Genomic DNA, 18,238 nt, shown 5'->3' on the forward strand with positions numbered 1-18,238 from the left:
CTCCCATAATGCAGAATATACATGCTTCATAGATTGCAAAATAGCTGCAGATAGTTTCGAAGCACAATTTAGCATTTAAATGCTGGCCGTGAGAGGTAGGAATTCACTTTTGATGATATTTGAAAAACTCAGTAAGTACAGTAAAATTATATTAATATAGGCTTGAATGATTTAGAATTGTTGGTTATTCAGAGAGGGTGAACTCAGATGACGTTTATAATATCTTAGTAAAGCAAAAAAGTTTCCCAAGCATAAACATAAACAAACAAACAAACAAACAACAAAAGGGAACACAGACTATTCCTTCCACCAAGAGTGCATTGATGCAATAGATACTGGAAAAAACTACGTGGGATCCCATATCTTATTGCCTAATTGTACCTGCCTAAATCATGGGACTTCATATTTTAAAATGCAGAAAATAAAGGTGTATAAATCAGATTATGATAATTGCATTTAAAGTCAAAGGGTTAAGTTTATTTTAAATAACTGAATTTTTAGAAAGAAATAAAGTGTTATTAAAACCATATGTTTTTGTGTACTCTGAGCTTTGGGAATGATAAAGAACTCAGTAACCTCAAATTAGATGAAACGAGGCGACAGTATGTAAATTGGCCTGCCGTGATCTGGGATAGCGGTCATAAGGAAAATGGTACTCTGCCACAGCCTTAGTAGTAATACAGAATGAATAAAGCTCTCTGTTTTGTCCAAAACTTTCATTATTTTTGGTTAATTTATTTGCTAGCCCAGTAAGATTCCTAAGATACACATTGAACAATTCTTCTCAAATTTTTCCAGTGATATACCTGTAAGGATAAAAAAGTGTAAAGTTGATCATCTTAGAGGATGAATCGTAGAAAGTATTATTTGAAGTGGCACGTTTGACCTACATTTGTTTTCAAAATCTAATGGCTATTAAAAAAAAAAAAACACCTGAAATTTCCCTTTTATACCCTTTCCAGGTATGCAGAAATATTTGATGGGCCAGGCTGATATGCTGTGCTCCCATCAGCTTCATCAGCTTAGCATATATACAGGACACATTGTTAATTAGATATCTGAGATAATTATATGGCAGCTTGAGACCTAGTCTGAAAATGTAAATGTCCAGGAATATTTTTTTTCTAATACCTGTTTTCAAGAGTTCTGAAGTATTACACTTCATGCTGGTTTCTTTTCTTTTCTTTTTTTAAATTTTTACCTGAAAAAAGGGCACCTGGCTGGCTCAGTCAGTAGAGCATGTGACTCTTGATCTTGGGGTTGTGAGTTTGAGCCCCATGTTGGGTGTAGAGATTACTTTAAAAACTAAAAAAACTAAAAAAAAAAAATCTTAAAAAAAATAACAAAGACATTGTTGGTGAAGTTTGTTATAGAATGTAGTACACATGTACTTTTGATTTCTAAAATACAAACAATTTGGTGGCAAATACCATCCATGATTTAGTATGAGGAAAGCATTTACCTTTTTCCTGGGACTTGTTCTCTTTTTAGACATGAGGACTAAAATAGCCCATTATTCCTTTATGTCCTCACTTTCCCAAAGCTCTTAACTAAATTTAGGGCATGGCTACAATATCTTCGGTATTAAGACAATTTGATTTGACTCCTTAGCGATTTCTCCTTGAATCCTTAGTTTAACTTTATTGTGTGATTTACCCTTATAATACATGACCTCATAAAAATTGTATAATTATATCTCATATAATTATATTTGATTATAGCTTTTTAAAGTCAATTTGGAGGTATAATTTCTATATAATACAAGCAGTGGTTTTAAGTGTACAGTTGGTGAGTTTTGACAAATGCACACCCATGGGACCAACATCACCTCAGAAGGGCCCTTGATTCTCTTGCAGTAGATCTCCTCATACCCCCAGCCCCCAGTGATCGCTGGTCTCTTTTCTGTCACTAATTTAGCTTTGCCTTTTCTGGACCTTTAGTTGAATGGCATCATGCCGTATGTACTCTTTTTGATCTTGCATTTTTTACACAGAACAATGTTTTTGAGATTCATCTGTGTTGGTAAGAGCATCAATAATGCAGTCTTTCATTTTCCTTGCTGAGTAGCATTCCATTATAAGGAAACACCACTAATTGTGTATTTATTCACTTGTTAGGCATTTACGTTGTTTCTACTTTTCGGCTGTTACTGATAAACCTGCCATTTTCCCACGTGTTTATACTGTTTCATACTCCTAAGTGCTATGAGACTTCCAGTCACTCCACATCCTCACGAACATTTAGGATTGTCAATCCTTTTGATTTTAGCCATATGAATAGTTTGTAGTATCATCTCATATTGGTTCTGTTTTGCATTTGTGTAATTGCTAAGTTACTTATTACTGATAGCTGTTCAACTCTTACATGCTTATGGACCATTTCATGTATCTTTTTGTGAAGTGTCCATATATTTTGCCTATTTTTTTTTATGAAATTTATTGACAAATTGGTTTCCATACAACACCCAGTGCTCATCCCAAAAGGTGCCCTCCTCAATACCCATCACCCACCCTCTCCTCCCTCCCACCCCCCATCAACCCTCAGTTTGTTCTCAGTTTTTAACAGTCTCTTATGCTTTGGCTCTTTCCCATTCTAACCTCTTTTTTTTTTTTTCCTTCCCCTCCCCCATGGGTTCCTGTTAAGTTTCTCAGGATCCACATAAGAGTGAAACCATATGGTATCTGTCTTTCTCTGTATGGCTTATTTCACTTAGCATCACACTCTCCAGTTCCATCCACGTTGCTACAAAAGGCCATATTTCATTTTTTCTCATTGCCACGTAATACTCCATTGTGTATATAAACCACAATTTCTTTATCCATTCATCAGTTGATGGACATTTAGGCTCTTTCCATAATTTGGCTATTGTTGAGAGTGCTGCTATGAACATTGGGGTACAAGTGGCCCTATGCATCAATACTCCTGTATCCCTTGGATAAATTCCTAGCAGTGCTATTGCTGGGTCATAGGGTAGGTCTATTTTTAATTTTCTGAGGAACCTCCACACTGCTTTCCAGAGCGGCTGCACCAATTTGCATTCCCACCAACAGTGCAAGAGGGTTCCCGTTTCTCCACATCCTCTCCAGCATCTATAGTCTCCTGATTTGTTCATTTTGGCCACTCTGACTGGCGTGAGGTGATACCTGAGTGTGGTTTTGATTTGTATTTCCCTGATAAGGAGCGACGCTGAACATCTTTTCATGTGCCTGTTGGCCATCCGGATGTCTTCTTTAGAGAAGTGTCTATTCATGTTTTCTGCCCATTTCTTCACTGGGTTATTTGTTTTTCGGGTGTGGAGTTTGGTGAGCTCTTTATAGATTTTGGATACTAGCCCTTTGTCCGATATGTCATTTGCGAATATCTTTTCCCATTCCGTTGGTTGCCTTTTAGTTTTGTTGGTTGTTTCCTTTGCTGTGCAGAAGCTTTTTATCTTCATAAGGTCCCAGTAATTCACTTTTGCTTTTAATTCCCTTGCCTTTGGGGATGTGTCGAGTAAGAGATTGCTACGGCTGAGGTCAGAGAGGTCTTTTCCTGCTTTCTCCTCTAAGGTTTTGATGGTTTCCTGTCTCACATTTAGGTCCTTTATCCATTTTGAGTTTATTTTTGTGAATGATGTGAGAAAGTGGTCTAGTTTCAACCTTCTGCATGTTGCTGTCCAGTTCTCCCAGCACCATTTGTTAAAGAGGCTGTCTTTTTTCCATTGGATGTTCTTTCCTGCTTTGTCAAAGATGAGTTGGCCATACGTTTGTGGGTCTAGTTCTGGGGTTTCTATTCTATTCCATTGGTCTATGTGTCTGTTTTTGTGCCATATTTTGCCTATTTTTAATTGGATTGTTTGTCTTCTTAATAATGAGTTATAAAGATTCCTTATGTATCTATTATTCAAGTCTTTTGCTGGTTATAGATACAGTGAATATTTTCCCTCAGTATGTGATTTTCTTAATAATATCTTGAGAGGAGCAGAATTTTTTCATGTTGACAAAAAAATCACCCATCTTCGACTTCTAGTTAACCCTATTTCACTTATTACTCTCACCAGTGTATTTTAAAGCAAATTTTAACATCATATTATTATTACTTTCAATACTTTAAAATGTATCCTATGCATTAAAAACACAGTGCCATTGTCATACTTTTAAAAATTAACATAAACAGGTTCGAAAGATAACAAAAGTATGTTTAAATTTACTTGATTTTGCGGAGTCACCTGGCTCAGTTGGTTAAACATCCGATTTCGGCTTAGGTCCCAATCTCATGATTCATGGGTTTTGAGCCCCGCAGAGGGCTCTCTGCTGTCAGCGCAGAGCCGACCTCGGATCCTCCGGCCTCCTCTCTCTCTGCCCCTCCCCTCCTGGCTCTCTCTTTCAAAAATAAATAAACATTTAAAAAGTAAAAAACTAATTTATGTGGTTTTTGTAAATTTGTTAATGCTTAATTTGTTTTGACCAGGATACAAACAAGTCCCTGTGGTACATTTGATACATTGCTTGAGTCATTTCTCCCTACATCTTTTCTTTAAACCTTTTTCCTTTTTTTGAAGAAGTTGAGCAGATGATTTGTACTATGAAATTTCCCACATTCTCGATTTGGCTTATTTCTTCCCACTATATCATTTTACATAATTGGTATGTACTAATAATTGGATCTAGAGGCTTGATGAGTTCGGGTTTATTTGTTAATTTGTTTTCTCCAAGAACCTTTCCATTGCATCCTGCAAAGAGGCACATGTTAGGTTGTCTTTCTTTGAGATCTTATGACTGATTAGGTGGTTTGGGTATTATCAGCCTAATCCATCCATTATAAAATTCCCTATCATTTATTTTCCCAGTGGGCTTAGCAGCCAACATGGCTGTCAATTTAGACTTATTTATATCGTAGTAACAAAAACCCCAAAGTCAACAGCAGCTCTCAACAGCAAAGATTTATACTCCTTCAAGCCACGTCACCATTGAGGCTTGGTTTTGGCCCTGCCAAAGTCGGCACCGTGTTGTTTGTACCCTGGGATCCAGGCTTACGGAACCTAGAATGTTGCTGGTCTCCCGGCATCGGCCACAGTTTTTCCTGTACGTTCTCTTTTCTTCCCCTTTCTTCTCATTGGAGCTACTGCTTGGTAATGAATTTGGAAACCACAAAGACAGAAAAATATATTAAAATCCTGTCTACACCATTGGTTGTGAGTGAGACTGTCCAGTGAATGAAGTGTACTGGCTGTCAGGAAACCTGTTGAACAAGGCATATGTTATTCCAAGCACACAGAATATATAGATTAAGAGAATATCAGAACTGTCTGTATTCTAGTCACCCAACTGAGCCACACCTGAGTATTGCACCATCTTCGCTTCACATTTTGGGGGACCTAGTTATTGGTAACATATAAATCCCTTGGATCCCCTCCTTCTTGATCAGATGAGTGTAACCACCATTCTTAATTTGTTTGCTGGCATTAGTAATTTTTTTTTCTAATTTTGCTCTCCAAGTATGTACGTTCAATAGTTGCTTTTTTGTGTTTTTAACATTAATGATTTTACACTGTAGATGTAGTTGTATAATTTTGCCTTGCCATTATAGTTTTCATATTTATGCACGTTGATATATGCATCTCTGGTTTCTTCGTCCAATCTAACAATACACCACAATGATTTGAGTGCCAATGATCGATATTTTAGTGGCCTGTGCTTTTTGGCTGATAATAAGGAAAACCGTGAAGGTTTTTGTATATCTTCATGCTCATATGTATGTGCCTTCCTAGACATATATGGACACACACCTAGAAATAGAATTTTTGAGTGATGGAGCAGGCCCATCTCCTTTATTAAATACCGCCAAGTTGCTTTCTAATATTGTTTACCAGTTTACATTCTCACCTTTAATACTATTGTTCTTCATCAATCTCTTTGATACACTTCATTATTGACATAAGTGTTATTCTAATGGGTTTGAATGGACCACATTATTGTTTTAATTTGCAGTTCTCAGATTACTTAATGTCTTTATTGGGTATTTTAGTTTTCTCTCCTGTGAATTTGTTGTCCACAGGTTTTGCCTATACATTTATTTTTCTGTAGCTAATGTATTCTGGACACTGATTCTTTGTAGACTATATAGTTTGAAAACATTCCTAGCATCCCTTCTCTTTTTTACTTTGCTTATGATATCTTTTATTTTACAGGATAATGAAGTCAGATTTATCAGTGTGTTCTTCTAGGGTAGGACTTTTTGTGTCTTAAGAAATACTTTAATTGGGGCACCTGGGTGGATCGGTCAGTTAAGGATCACTCTTGATTTCAGCTTAGGTCATGAACTCACGTGTTAGGCTCTGCACTGACAGCCTGGAGCCCGCTTGGGATTCTCTCTCTTTGCCCCTTCTCTGCTTGTGCTCTCTCTCTCTCTCTCTCTCTCTCTCTCTCTCTCTCTCTCTGTGTGTGTGTGTGTGTGTGTGTCTCTGTCTCTCTCTCAAAATAAATAAATGAACTAAGAAAAAAAAAACTTTCATTTTTGGTGTCCTCAAAAATTTTCCCTGCTATGTAGTTATACTTGTAACTTTATAAATGATCTTATACTTTAGAAATGACAAAATTGTGCCTTTTTTTACAATTATGTTCTAATCCAGCTGAAAATTATTTTTGTTGATGATATGAGGGAAGAAACTAATTTGGTTTTTGTTTTCTGTTGCCTTTTTTTTGATAATATAGATAATGTGTTGTTTCAGTACTTTTAGTTCATAATTCATTTTTTTCCCCAGTGGTTTGTAATGATATCTGTCATTTCTATGCATGTTAGAAGTGTGTTATACATTGCTCCTTTTGTTTTTGTTTTAATACTGCTAATGTCTGATAAGTTCTTTAAATTCTGCTCCGTGAGGAATTACTGTAACTGCTCTTGGCATGTCTTTTCTATGTGAATTTTAAAGTCAGTTGTCAAATTCCACAAACTCAGAAAATGTTATTGGACTTTTCATTAGAATTAGGCTGATTTTGTAAATTGATTTTGAAAGAAGTGTCACGGTTCTATTTACTTGTTGAGGTCTCCCAAATAAGACCTTGTATATATACATTCTCCATTTTTTGTTAGTTCTTCTAATAAAGTTCTGCATTTTTTCCATTAATATCTTGCATTTTTAAAATCAGTTTTATTCTTAGATAACTTACACTATTTGTTTTTATTTTAAATAGTATCTTGGGACCCCTGGGTGGCTCAGTTGGTTAAGCGTCTCACTCTTGATTTAGGCTCAGGTCATGATCTCATGGTTCCTCAGATTGAGCCCCATGTCAGGCTCCACACTGACAGGACAGAACCTGCTTAGGATTCTCTCTCTCTGTCTCTCTCTCTTTCTCTCTCTCTCTCTCTCCGTCTTTCTCTCTCTCTCTCTCCCTGCCTCCCCTCCCCTCTCCCTCAGTCACTCCCATCCCCCCTCAAAATAAATAAATAAATTTTAAAAATAGTACCTTTTTAAAAATTGCATATTGTAATTGTTTATTGTTTGTTGTACAGGATCACATTTGATTTGCTGACTGCACCCTTGCTAAATTCTTTTACTTCCAATCATATACAGAGTCTCTCTTAAAATTACTGTGCTGTTAATTATATTTTCTGTAAATAATAACATTTTGCTTTTTTCTTAAGCTCTATAACATTTTTCTTGAATTACTGCATTAGGTAGGTCTTTTAGTACAATGTTAATAAATAAAACTAATAGGAATCATCCTGACTTTAAAAAGAATGTTTCTTGAGTTTTTCATCAATCTTTGCATGTCCGTTTGGAAAGATAAGCTTTATCTGATAACAAAACCTTTATCTTGGCAAAGATTTTTCTCTTTTATTCTTACTCTTCTGTAAAGTTTTTTTTTTTTTTTAATAATTTAATGGGTATTGAAGTTTGTTGAATTATTTTGGCTAATAATTTTTTTCATCTTTAATTTCTTAATTTGGTGAATTACTTTAATGTATTTTGCAATGCCCTTTTGAGTTAAACTCAGTCTGTTCAGGATATTATACTTAAAATATATGTATGATTTATTAAATATTTTTGCATCCTGTTAATAAGTGAGAACATTCTATGATTTCTTTCCCTGTGCTGTTTTATGCATCAAGATTATATAAGTCTCGTGAAATGAGTTGAAAAGTATTCTTTTTCTATTTTCTGGAGCAGTTTTTTAAGAATCAGCATACATTTAGCTATCAGTTATTTTTTTAATGGTCATAAATAGAGTTTTTCATTTACTTTAGGCAGTTTTTTTGTTTTTTGGAAGTTTTCCCTTTTATCTATTTTTAAATTTACTTATTTATTGATACAATTTTACTTATTGATACAAAGTTGATTATTGATTCTCTACAAAGATCTGTATTAATGATCCTTTTAAAATTCAAATTATTAATTTTTTACTATGGACATGATTTTTAAACTTATGTAAATATATGTTGAATTAAAGCTTGAATTAAAGCTTTACTCTACTAAAATTAAAGTAAATATTTGTTGAGTGAAATTAACTCTTTGTACATGTAAGTCTGTATTTGGAACTTTTCATGAGAACTCAAAGGATTTCAGTCTTTCACCCTGTCTTCTGTCTTCTGTAAGAAAAGTTAATAATTGAGAGTCCCTTTCAGCGTAAAAGGAGTGAGGTATACATTAGATGTATATTTTTCCTCTCTTCTTCCCCCCTTCTACCTCCTTTTCACATACATGGAATCTGATATAAAGAGAGGGGATGGATCATCTACCTACCCACCTACTTAATATTTCTAAGCATGGGTCAGTAAAATAAATATTTTTAACCAGCTTCTGCAGCTTATAGAATTCTAAAATCTGTATGACTCTGATTATCAACTTGTAGTTCAGGTGCTTGACATGTAGTCTGATAGCTTACAAAAATCTTCCAATGTTATGATTTCATATTTACTACTAAGTCTATATATACTTTACAGAACAAATTTGTGAAAGATTAAAAAAATAAATTATTATCCAGAGGTAACTGTAATGGTATAAGCCCATATTTGTAAAAAGAAAGGGGGTAGGTGAATTAATCATATCTCTGTGTGTGTATGTGTGTGTGTGTGAACACACACACACACATATTTGTCTAGGTATAGAAATCGCTATGCAAGAATATACACCATTAGAGTGAAATTCAGAGAAAAATGTATGGACTCTATTGAATTATTAAGAGTATCTGTTACTTTTTAAAATCTAATGGATGAAACTAATGAAGTTTGTATATAATCCCTCTCATTTCATCAGTAAAATGACATATTCTAATTATTAATATAAAAAAGTTGACTTTAGTAGAACCAATAATGCTTTTCCATTCTTTTAAAAACTTAAATGAATATTGATATAAAGTATTGCAATCTTTATTGGAATTACAGTAGACAGTGTTTATGTTATGACTATTATATTTTTGAAACAAAGTTAAACAACATTGGTCTTGTTGATTAGGTAAATGTTCTTAGTGTTCTATATCAGCCTGTTCCCTTTCCATAAATTTTTGAATGTAGGAATAAAGTACAGTGGTTGGTAAACTTTTACTATAAAGGCCCGAATAGTTAGCCTAGGCAACTAAACTACATGGTCTAAGTTACAAATACTTAACTGACATTGTAGAAACTGAGCAGCTATAGACAGTAGGTAAATGAGCAAACAGGGATGCATTCTCATAAAACTTTATTTACAAAAAGAGGTGGCAGGCCAGATTTGGCATACAGGGCATAACTGTTAAGTTATGGCATACATAACTTAAAAATGTAAAGGTTATTAGTTACTAATGAGAATTAATGGGAAGGTTTAAAATAATGCCAGAACATTTTCTCATAAATATGCTGTGCTGGTCTCACTATGTTCAGAAATTAGAGAAAACCAAGTATTGCAAAATTGAGCTATATAATCTTATTATGTATGAAAATATCATATACATAGAAATAGATGTATACAGGCAATAAAGGCAATCAGACTTATACTTCATATCTCATTTTACCATTGTCATGGAATGTGCCTTGAAAAGTTATTTAATGTACGGAACAAAAAAAAAACACTTTGAAATATTTTTGTTTATTTTAATGGTATAAATGAAATTTTAAAAGTTGTGTGCTTTTAAGTCTTACGCTGTTCCTAGGATAAAAGTCAGGAATTAGTTCATGACAGAAGATACAAAATCATGGGAAAAAAAGTTAAAATGATTATATGAAATGTTTTAGAGTTATCAATAAAGGTTTAACTTAGAGTAATTTAGTTTATGATTTTGTTGAAATTTAACAGTAAAATTTTATAGGCAGGAAAAAAAAGAAGCAGTGGTTTTCCAGGCAATTATCATGTGCCGCTTTGTAGTTTAAAGAATGTCCTTTTTTCCTCCCCTTTATCTTTTGCCTCCTCCAGTTCTGGAAGTGGCAGTGCTCAGTACAGAAGGACAGGTCCAAGACTTTAAATTTCCTCTGGGCATCAAAGGAGCAGGCAGTTCAATCCAACTTTCTGCGAATACTGTCAAACAGAACAGCAGGAACGGTAAGATGGAGCAGAATCTTTTAACAAATGACAGGATTTTTTGTTCATTTAAACCTGTTAATCCCCCAAATGCTGCATATTTAACTCTTAATATAACAATACTACTTATCATTTAAAAGCAGATTTAAAATAATGCCTTCCTCTTTCCCAAGAAATTTAATCCAAATAAAGAGTCCAGAAGGATTCTTCCCTTTCATTCTTATTTGGATGTATCTTTTTTCATTCGTAAGCATATTTCCCGTAAAGGCATACGACTGTTTTTACCTTCCTAGGGCTTGCGAAGTTGGTGTTCATCATTTACCGGAGTTTGGGACAGTTTCTAAGTACAGAGAACGCAACCATAAAACTGGGGGCTGACTTTATTGGTCGGAATAGCACCATTGCAGTGAATTCCCACGTCATTTCAGTTTCAATTAATAAAGAATCCAGCAGAGTATACTTGACAGATCCTGTGCTTTTTACCCTGCCACACATTGATGTAAGTTATATATGCTAATGAAGTTACAGAAAGTTATAAAACCAGTGAGGACGGAAAGCAAAACTTGAAGTGCTGGGGACAGGGAGAAAGGGAATGGGGAGAAGGCAAAGAGGAAAGAAAAGACCTTTCCATTTGAATTTCAAATGTTGGACTAGGTCAGAGACATAAGTTTATTTAAGTCTGTGAACATAAAATTAAATGAGCCTGGTTCAGTGATTATTAGAACTTAAGTGTATTCTTAATGAAAGCTAATTCAGTAATCAACAGGAAAATGTAAATGACTGTAATTTGTTTTAGAATGAAAATTAACTCTTACCTTAGCAGCAGGATAGCCTAGTATTAACTGTTGGGACTCTGCCTTTTTAGCATGGCAGACCTTTTTGTTTGTTTGTCTTCTTTTTGATTTTACTGATGACATGCAACACAATTGTGATCAAGTATTGTGGTGTTTTTAAAAATCTAGACTTGAAGAGAGGTGATTCCTCTGCTGTGCCTTAGAACGAAGTTGGCAGTTAAATCATTATCCTGTGTTGGAAGATTGGCTGCAGAATTTTGGCTTCTGTTACAAGCAGAGTGAATACGTGCCCACAGATAGCCAAGTGATCCCCAGAATTGGCAAAGAAAAATGAATTTGTGCACTGTTCTCTTACATCTGCTGCAGTTAGTTCACTCTTTTAAAAACCTTGACGATGCTGACATGTCACTTAGAATAAAAATGGGCCCCAAATAGATTTTTTAAATACTTGGTCCTTACAGAATTTTCTCAGAACAAATTCAAGGGTCTATTTTTGTCAGAAAAGAAAAAAAAAATGATTCCAATGTACCATCAGTATGTAAAATCATAAGATGGAAATTGTAATTGTGGAAAATGGGTCTTTGGTAATTTAGAGTACACTTTAGAGTGTTTCGGACTATAAAACCCCTTTTAAGTTAGATATCTGCCTTGTATAACATAGTCTACAATTTTGCTGATGAAAAACTTTATAGTCCGAAACATGCAAAGTTTAATCTAAATTACCTTTTACACATATTAAACAATTGCTATTGCCATCTTAGAGTGTAAAATCCTAATTTTATCTTGTCATTTTATTTCCCAGCCTGACAATTATTTCAATGCAAACTGCTCCTTCTGGAACTACTCAGAAAGAACTATGATGGGATATTGGTCTACCCAGGGCTGCAAGCTGGTTGACACTAATAAAACTCGTACGACGTGTGCATGCAGCCACCTAACCAATTTTGCAATTCTCATGGCCCACAGGGAAATTGCAGTAAGTATTTGCACTTCTAATTAGTAGCAGAGAAAAACCTCAGAGATTCAAAACAGCTTGGGTAACAGTCCCGTCTTTGGGTGCTTATCGGAACTAAAACTTAGCAAACAAAGTAGTGTGAATTTCTGATTGTCTCTACACTGTCCGTATATTTTAGGAGGTCTTGGCCCTATATTTATTGTTACTTCTCAAAATCTGCTTTACAGACTTGTTCTGAGTTTTTCTCCTTTGGGCAGGTGTTCGGCAGAGGCAGTCAGGGATTTAAAAAAGGAGCAGAAGTAGGTCCTACAAAAGAGACTGAGGATTCTAAAATTTAACACACCCTCCCCATCTGGAATGTCTGAATCTCGTTTTACAACTTTGGCTTTAAGTTTTCCTAACAACGTTGCACACTGCAAAACTGCAGATTTTGAAAGGTCAGGATAGCTTCTGGAACGTTTCTTCGTGTTCCTTTCCGTGATTAAGAGAATGATAGCCAGAAGATAAAACATTTTAAGAAATACAGCGTGAAAACTCTCAGGTCTATTGTGTTCTTTGACTCTTAGTATATAAATAAATATAAAAAGTCAAAGGGAAAATGGAAGCTTAAAATTTTTTGTCAGCCAGGACAGTCATTAAGATGCCAATTATTTTTTTTTATCATAACTGAGTATCCTTTATTATAGTATATAAATATTCCTCTGTGTTTATGTAGGTAATTATCTCAGTCATTATTTTAAAATAATTGGGCTCTCGCATTATTTTGTACGTAAAATCTTCCACTTTCGTAGGTCATTCTTTGGATATAAAAGTTAATGAGATAATATTGAACTCTGTTATACGATCAAGTTTCCTTTTTAGTTTTGAACCTTGTTTGAATACATAAGAATGTTCACAGAGTTTAGTATTTAAAGATGAGCTATCACATGTGAAAGCTACCTTATCTTTAGTTGATACAATGCAGAAATACTAACGTTTCTCATACTGTTTTTATTTCAGTACAAAGATGGAGTTCACGAATTACTCCTTACCGTCATCACCTGGGTGGGAATTGTCATTTCCCTTGTTTGCCTGGCTATATGCATCTTCACTTTCTGCTTTTTCCGTGGCCTACAGAGTGACCGCAATACTATTCACAAGAACCTTTGTATCAACCTTTTCATTGCGGAATTTATTTTCCTAATAGGCATTGACAAGACGAAATACATGGTAAGCACCCCTTCAGCTTATTGCCCTTGGATCTCTGAAAATTACTATAACAGGTGTGAATCCACACATGATGTCGATATTGATATTTGACCTTGTAAACTTAATATAGTTGACGATGATGATGTTGGAGGGTAATTTGTAACAAATTAAAAGAGAGTGCTGCAATCATTAAGTATTATTACTGTGAGTTAATTCATTTCTTGTATCAAGGCGCAGTAGCATTTTTCTGGGTTGTTATTAAGACATGTGATTTGAATAGAAGAGCTCTAGGGATACTGACGTGAAAAAAATCCTATTTTTACCATTTTCACTTTGCTTATGGAGTCATTCTGACTAGTGATCATTTCTTCATCTTCTAGCAATTTGTTCATCACCATGAGGTCTCAGTGTCAGTACTTCATAATTAGTTAATGCTTTACCCTCTATCCATCTGCGCTGGGATGAATTTAAGAATGCTTCACATACGATAGGAAAATATCATTAGGAATCACAGCCAGGATATTCATCATTAAAGTGAATTTTTAAATTCTGTTATTGAAAAAAATAGAAGTAATATATTTTATTTAGAACAACTGTTCCAAAGATCTATGGAGCAACTAATCCGTATGTAAAATATTCTGATTTAATAATAGATAATTCTAGAAGAGAAATTAAGGTATGTTTTCTTATCTGCACTTAAATTTCACTAAAAATAGTTATATCTTCCAGTGATGAAATTTCTGGCACACCTGGCCTTATATTCTGTAAGCATTAAACTCTTCAAATTTGGCGTTTAGAACTCATTTCCATTTATTTAAAAAAAATTTTTTTAAAGAAACAGTGGTTTCTTTAACGTTTATTTTAAAGACAGTGAGAACTATCAGTGAATATTGTGTAATTTTGGCGTAGTCTGTATTCATGTGTTCTCTTTTGTGCTTTTTTTTCTTTTCCTTTACAGATTGCTTGTCCAATATTTGCAGGACTACTACACTTTTTCTTTTTGGCCGCTTTTGCTTGGATGTGCCTAGAAGGTGTACAGCTCTACCTAATGTTAGTTGAAGTTTTTGAAAGTGAATATTCAAGGAAGAAATATTATTATGTTGCTGGTTACTTGTTTCCTGCCACAGTGGTTGGGGTTTCAGCTGCTATTGACTATAAGAGCTATGGAACAGAAAAAGCGTAAGTAATTGCAAGCGACCTGAGTGTTTTTCAAGTGAATAATTTTTTAAAGCCTGTTAGCTGTCAGTGAGGGGCCCTGACAGACTAAAATAGCATCTGAAAGCTTTATTGGTAAGAGAATGGGCATGCCGTGCACAAATTACAATCAAGTCTTTTGTAATTTTCTAGGTTCAGAGGATTTGTACTCTAGCGAGGCAGATTCTAAATTATGGACTTTCTTTTAACACAAAAGATTGACCTGAAACAAATTGAAAAAGTAAATAACTTTTTGGCCTTAGAAAGATATTAAGTAAAAATTCTTCTGAACTTAAAGCATCTGACAGGTTTAACTACTCAGTTTTAACCTAATGCTTCATTAGCTCTCTTTGTGCAGCCGACCCTCTAGCTAACTCTTATTCTGAATTGTGACAGTAGCACATTCCATCCCATATGTTCTACTTTGATAATATTTTATCAGGCAGTTTGAAAGGATTAAAATAAGTCACTGTCTTTCATTTATAAAAAATATAGATATTTATGGAAAATGACAGAAGGTAGACATAGCCATGTTTCTAAGGATTTTATTTGCTAGAGGCATGAATTTGCCTTCCAATTCTGTTTATTTTTTCCTTTGATAAAATTAGTTATATAAAGATTTCTTGGACTAAAGAAAGCTTTTTGACTATACAGATGATGAAAGACAAATAAAAGAAATTCAGTGGGGATTCAATGTTATATGAAAAATGAACCACTAAGTAAAATCTGTCTTAATAAGTTTATGCATCATTTACTCTAATACTAGATGAGTGCTATGCTTTGATTTTTTTTTTATCTCGTATTCATCCATTCCCAGTTGAGGTATTATATTTATGCTGTACTGTTTTGAAACAAACATAGCAGCTGAACATTTTATTTTGTCTGTTATGTTCCGTAGGGTTAAGCGCTTTATCTCAGATACAGATCTGATAGGCAAATTTTGAAGATAAGAACTTAAAAATAATGAGACGATTTGGACTATCGAGTTTCAGGTTTTTCTTAGTGAAGTTAGAGATCTTATGAATCAGGGACTAGGTGTTGTGGGGTTTATTCTTCTCCCCATACAAGCATAATAATGTATGCCTTTACCAAATTTAAAAACTGAAATGAAAAACAGTATGTTGAAGTAAATAAATTACTACTGTTTACATCAAAGCCAACTCAGAGTTACTAAAATTATTCTTACCTGTGATAAGTAAATTTTCAAAAGCAAATGTAAAGATAGTTTTTGATAGATTTTTAAAATTCTATTTTTTTTGTAATTTTGAGGATCCATTGAAGCTACTTACTACATACTCTTTTCTTTTCATAATAGTTGCTGGCTTCATGTTGATAACTATTTTATATGGAGTTTCATTGGACCAGTTACCTTCATTATTCTGGTAAGGAGACTCTATTTTCCCTTCATTTTTAGTTTGCTGCTTTAGCAGTGCTATTGAAACAGGGATAATTGCTTTCATTGTTAATTTATCTATGCTTTCAAAGATTTATAAACATATCTAGCCTACAGGGTAAAATTATAAAGTATATTTTAAATGTTATACCATTATTGAGAGTTTATATATTGCTGATTAGTAGTATTTCTGAAAAATCCTCTTTCCTCTAAAAAGTAATTTTTTTAATCTAATTTACTTTGCTACAGTGTGATGTCATAATCTAAAAAAATTATCTCTATATATAAGCCATGTAAAATTCATCTATATATAAGCCATGTTAAGATCACATGATTTGAGCCTAGTTTAACAATTAGTAAAGAATAACTGAAGTGTATATTTTGTTTTTGAGTAGTGAATTTTTTGCTAAGAGTTTTAGTTCAGGAAGTTATGTCTCCAAAACCTGTAATACTAGCCTTGTACCAAGTTATGTGGCATTTATAAATTAAATGAATGTTTTATGGAATTGAAAGAACATTAGCTTAATATTTATTACATTAATTTCCCCGTAATTTAGTACTTTTAAATAAATATCCATACCCTAAATTCTTGTGGGGGAACAAAACCTTTTAAGTTGAGATTAATAAATGAATATTAAATCACTTTTAAACTCATTAGAAATAAAATTATTTTTCTAAGAGTTTAAAATCCCAAATAAAAATATTGGTCTTTAAGAAATATAAAAAAAATAATAAATTTGATACAAGTTTAGTGACATTAAAGTGTTTAACTGCTTATATTACCATTAGTCAAATATTTGAAATATAGTTGAAATAAAAGGATGTAGCTAAAATATTTGGACTTAAAACTTTGAAAAGGAAACATAAACAAGTTTAAATATTGCCTATATCTTTTAAGTACCTATTTTAAGGATTTTTTTCTTCTTTAAAAGAAATGACACAAATGAGCTTATTAGGATATTTCTGTAGTTAACTGGTGTTTCATAAAATTGAGAAAAATTTTAGTAGTTCAAGGAAACTCAAAACTACTTCAAGTGTATGTACTTTTGTCCTTAAAATGAATTATTTTATACACCATACAAAGCAAAATGAAAATTTGAGGTGAATGCCTGTATGAATCAAACCAGTAAAACATGTTCAAGTGTTCCTAGAAAAGCTGATTTCTCACCAGAATTCTTCAATCCAAATGATTGCCCCATTTTTGTTGTTGGTTTAAGTTAACATAGCCTAAGCCATTCTTAAAATAAATGGTAAACAGCTGACAAGAAGTGGCATGATCCTTAAAGACTTCTCTTTTTTCCCCTGAGCCCTTGGCTAAACATATTGATACTTTGAAAATTGTAGAGACCATTTTAGGGGTATTTGGTCTATAAAAGTATCATGTGTTCACTTCTGTTGTGCTACAGTTTTGTTTATTTCTATCTAAAAATAAATACTGACTTTAGAGTATTAACTTTGTCACTTGGCCTAAAGACTTTAATGTTCACATATAGTCAGCTTCTAGGAAGAAAATGGGTAAAGCACATTTTATTATATTTCCCACCTACAGTGTGAGCCTACTATTATTTATTAGCCTTGTTGTCATTATTACCCTGTACCAAATAATTTAGGTTGAAATGTGAAGGGCTTTTGGGAATAGTGTTCCCAACTTAAAAACAAAAACAAAAACACAGCAGTTAGCTGTTTTGACACTACAGATCCTAGGAGTGATTCTCCTGTAACTGCTTTGCCCTCTAATTATCCCAACACAGAGAGACAGAGTGATATAGAAGGGTAAAACATCTTGCATGTGACCTAAATTGAAATATGATATGATAGGATTGTACAGCACATTTGTTGAATATTAATATATTTATATTACATATATCCTGATGATAAAGGATATTTAAAAGTCAATTCAGACACAAATCTTAATAATACAAGTTATATCGTATACTACCCTTTGAAGGAGTACTCTTACAACAAAAATTATTTATCAATATTCCTGGAAAGTATAGTTTTGCATTTCCAACTTTTCTGAATTGAAGCCATTTAATTTAGTAGTATTAAATAAGTGTACATTTTTAATAATGTTCTATGAAGAAAAATAACATGCTATGGAAGATAAAACTCCTTGCTTCTGTATTTCTATAGACTGTCTTGCCTACAGGCACTAGAGTTATTATATCTATGAGAAAAGTGCTTGTAAGTAATGAGCAGTGGGAAACCATTAGTATGCCTGAAATGGTTTAATGAAAGCTTGG

The 18,238-nt window shown here is 33.5% G+C and overlaps 1 protein-coding gene across 43 annotated transcripts in view; it reads left to right on the forward strand.

Annotated features, from left to right (window-relative positions):
- Nucleotides 1-18,238, forward strand: part of ADGRL2 (adhesion G protein-coupled receptor L2) — a 624,038-nt gene that overhangs the window by 587,266 nt on the left and 18,534 nt on the right. For all 43 annotated transcript variants that reach the window (XM_043575408.1, XM_043575393.1, XM_043575396.1 and 40 more), the window contains 6 exons: nt 10,367-10,492; nt 10,765-10,970; nt 12,068-12,241; nt 13,220-13,429; nt 14,367-14,587; nt 15,918-15,984. In XM_043575408.1, the coding sequence (XP_043431343.1) occupies nt 10,367-10,492; nt 10,765-10,970; nt 12,068-12,241; nt 13,220-13,429; nt 14,367-14,587; nt 15,918-15,984 (1,004 nt within the window). The remainder of the gene's footprint in view (nt 1-10,366; nt 10,493-10,764; nt 10,971-12,067; nt 12,242-13,219; nt 13,430-14,366; nt 14,588-15,917; nt 15,985-18,238) is intronic.

This window comes from Prionailurus bengalensis, chromosome C1 (assembly GCF_016509475.1).
Source record: "Prionailurus bengalensis isolate Pbe53 chromosome C1, Fcat_Pben_1.1_paternal_pri, whole genome shotgun sequence".
Classification (NCBI taxonomy): domain Eukaryota; kingdom Metazoa; phylum Chordata; class Mammalia; order Carnivora; family Felidae; genus Prionailurus; species Prionailurus bengalensis.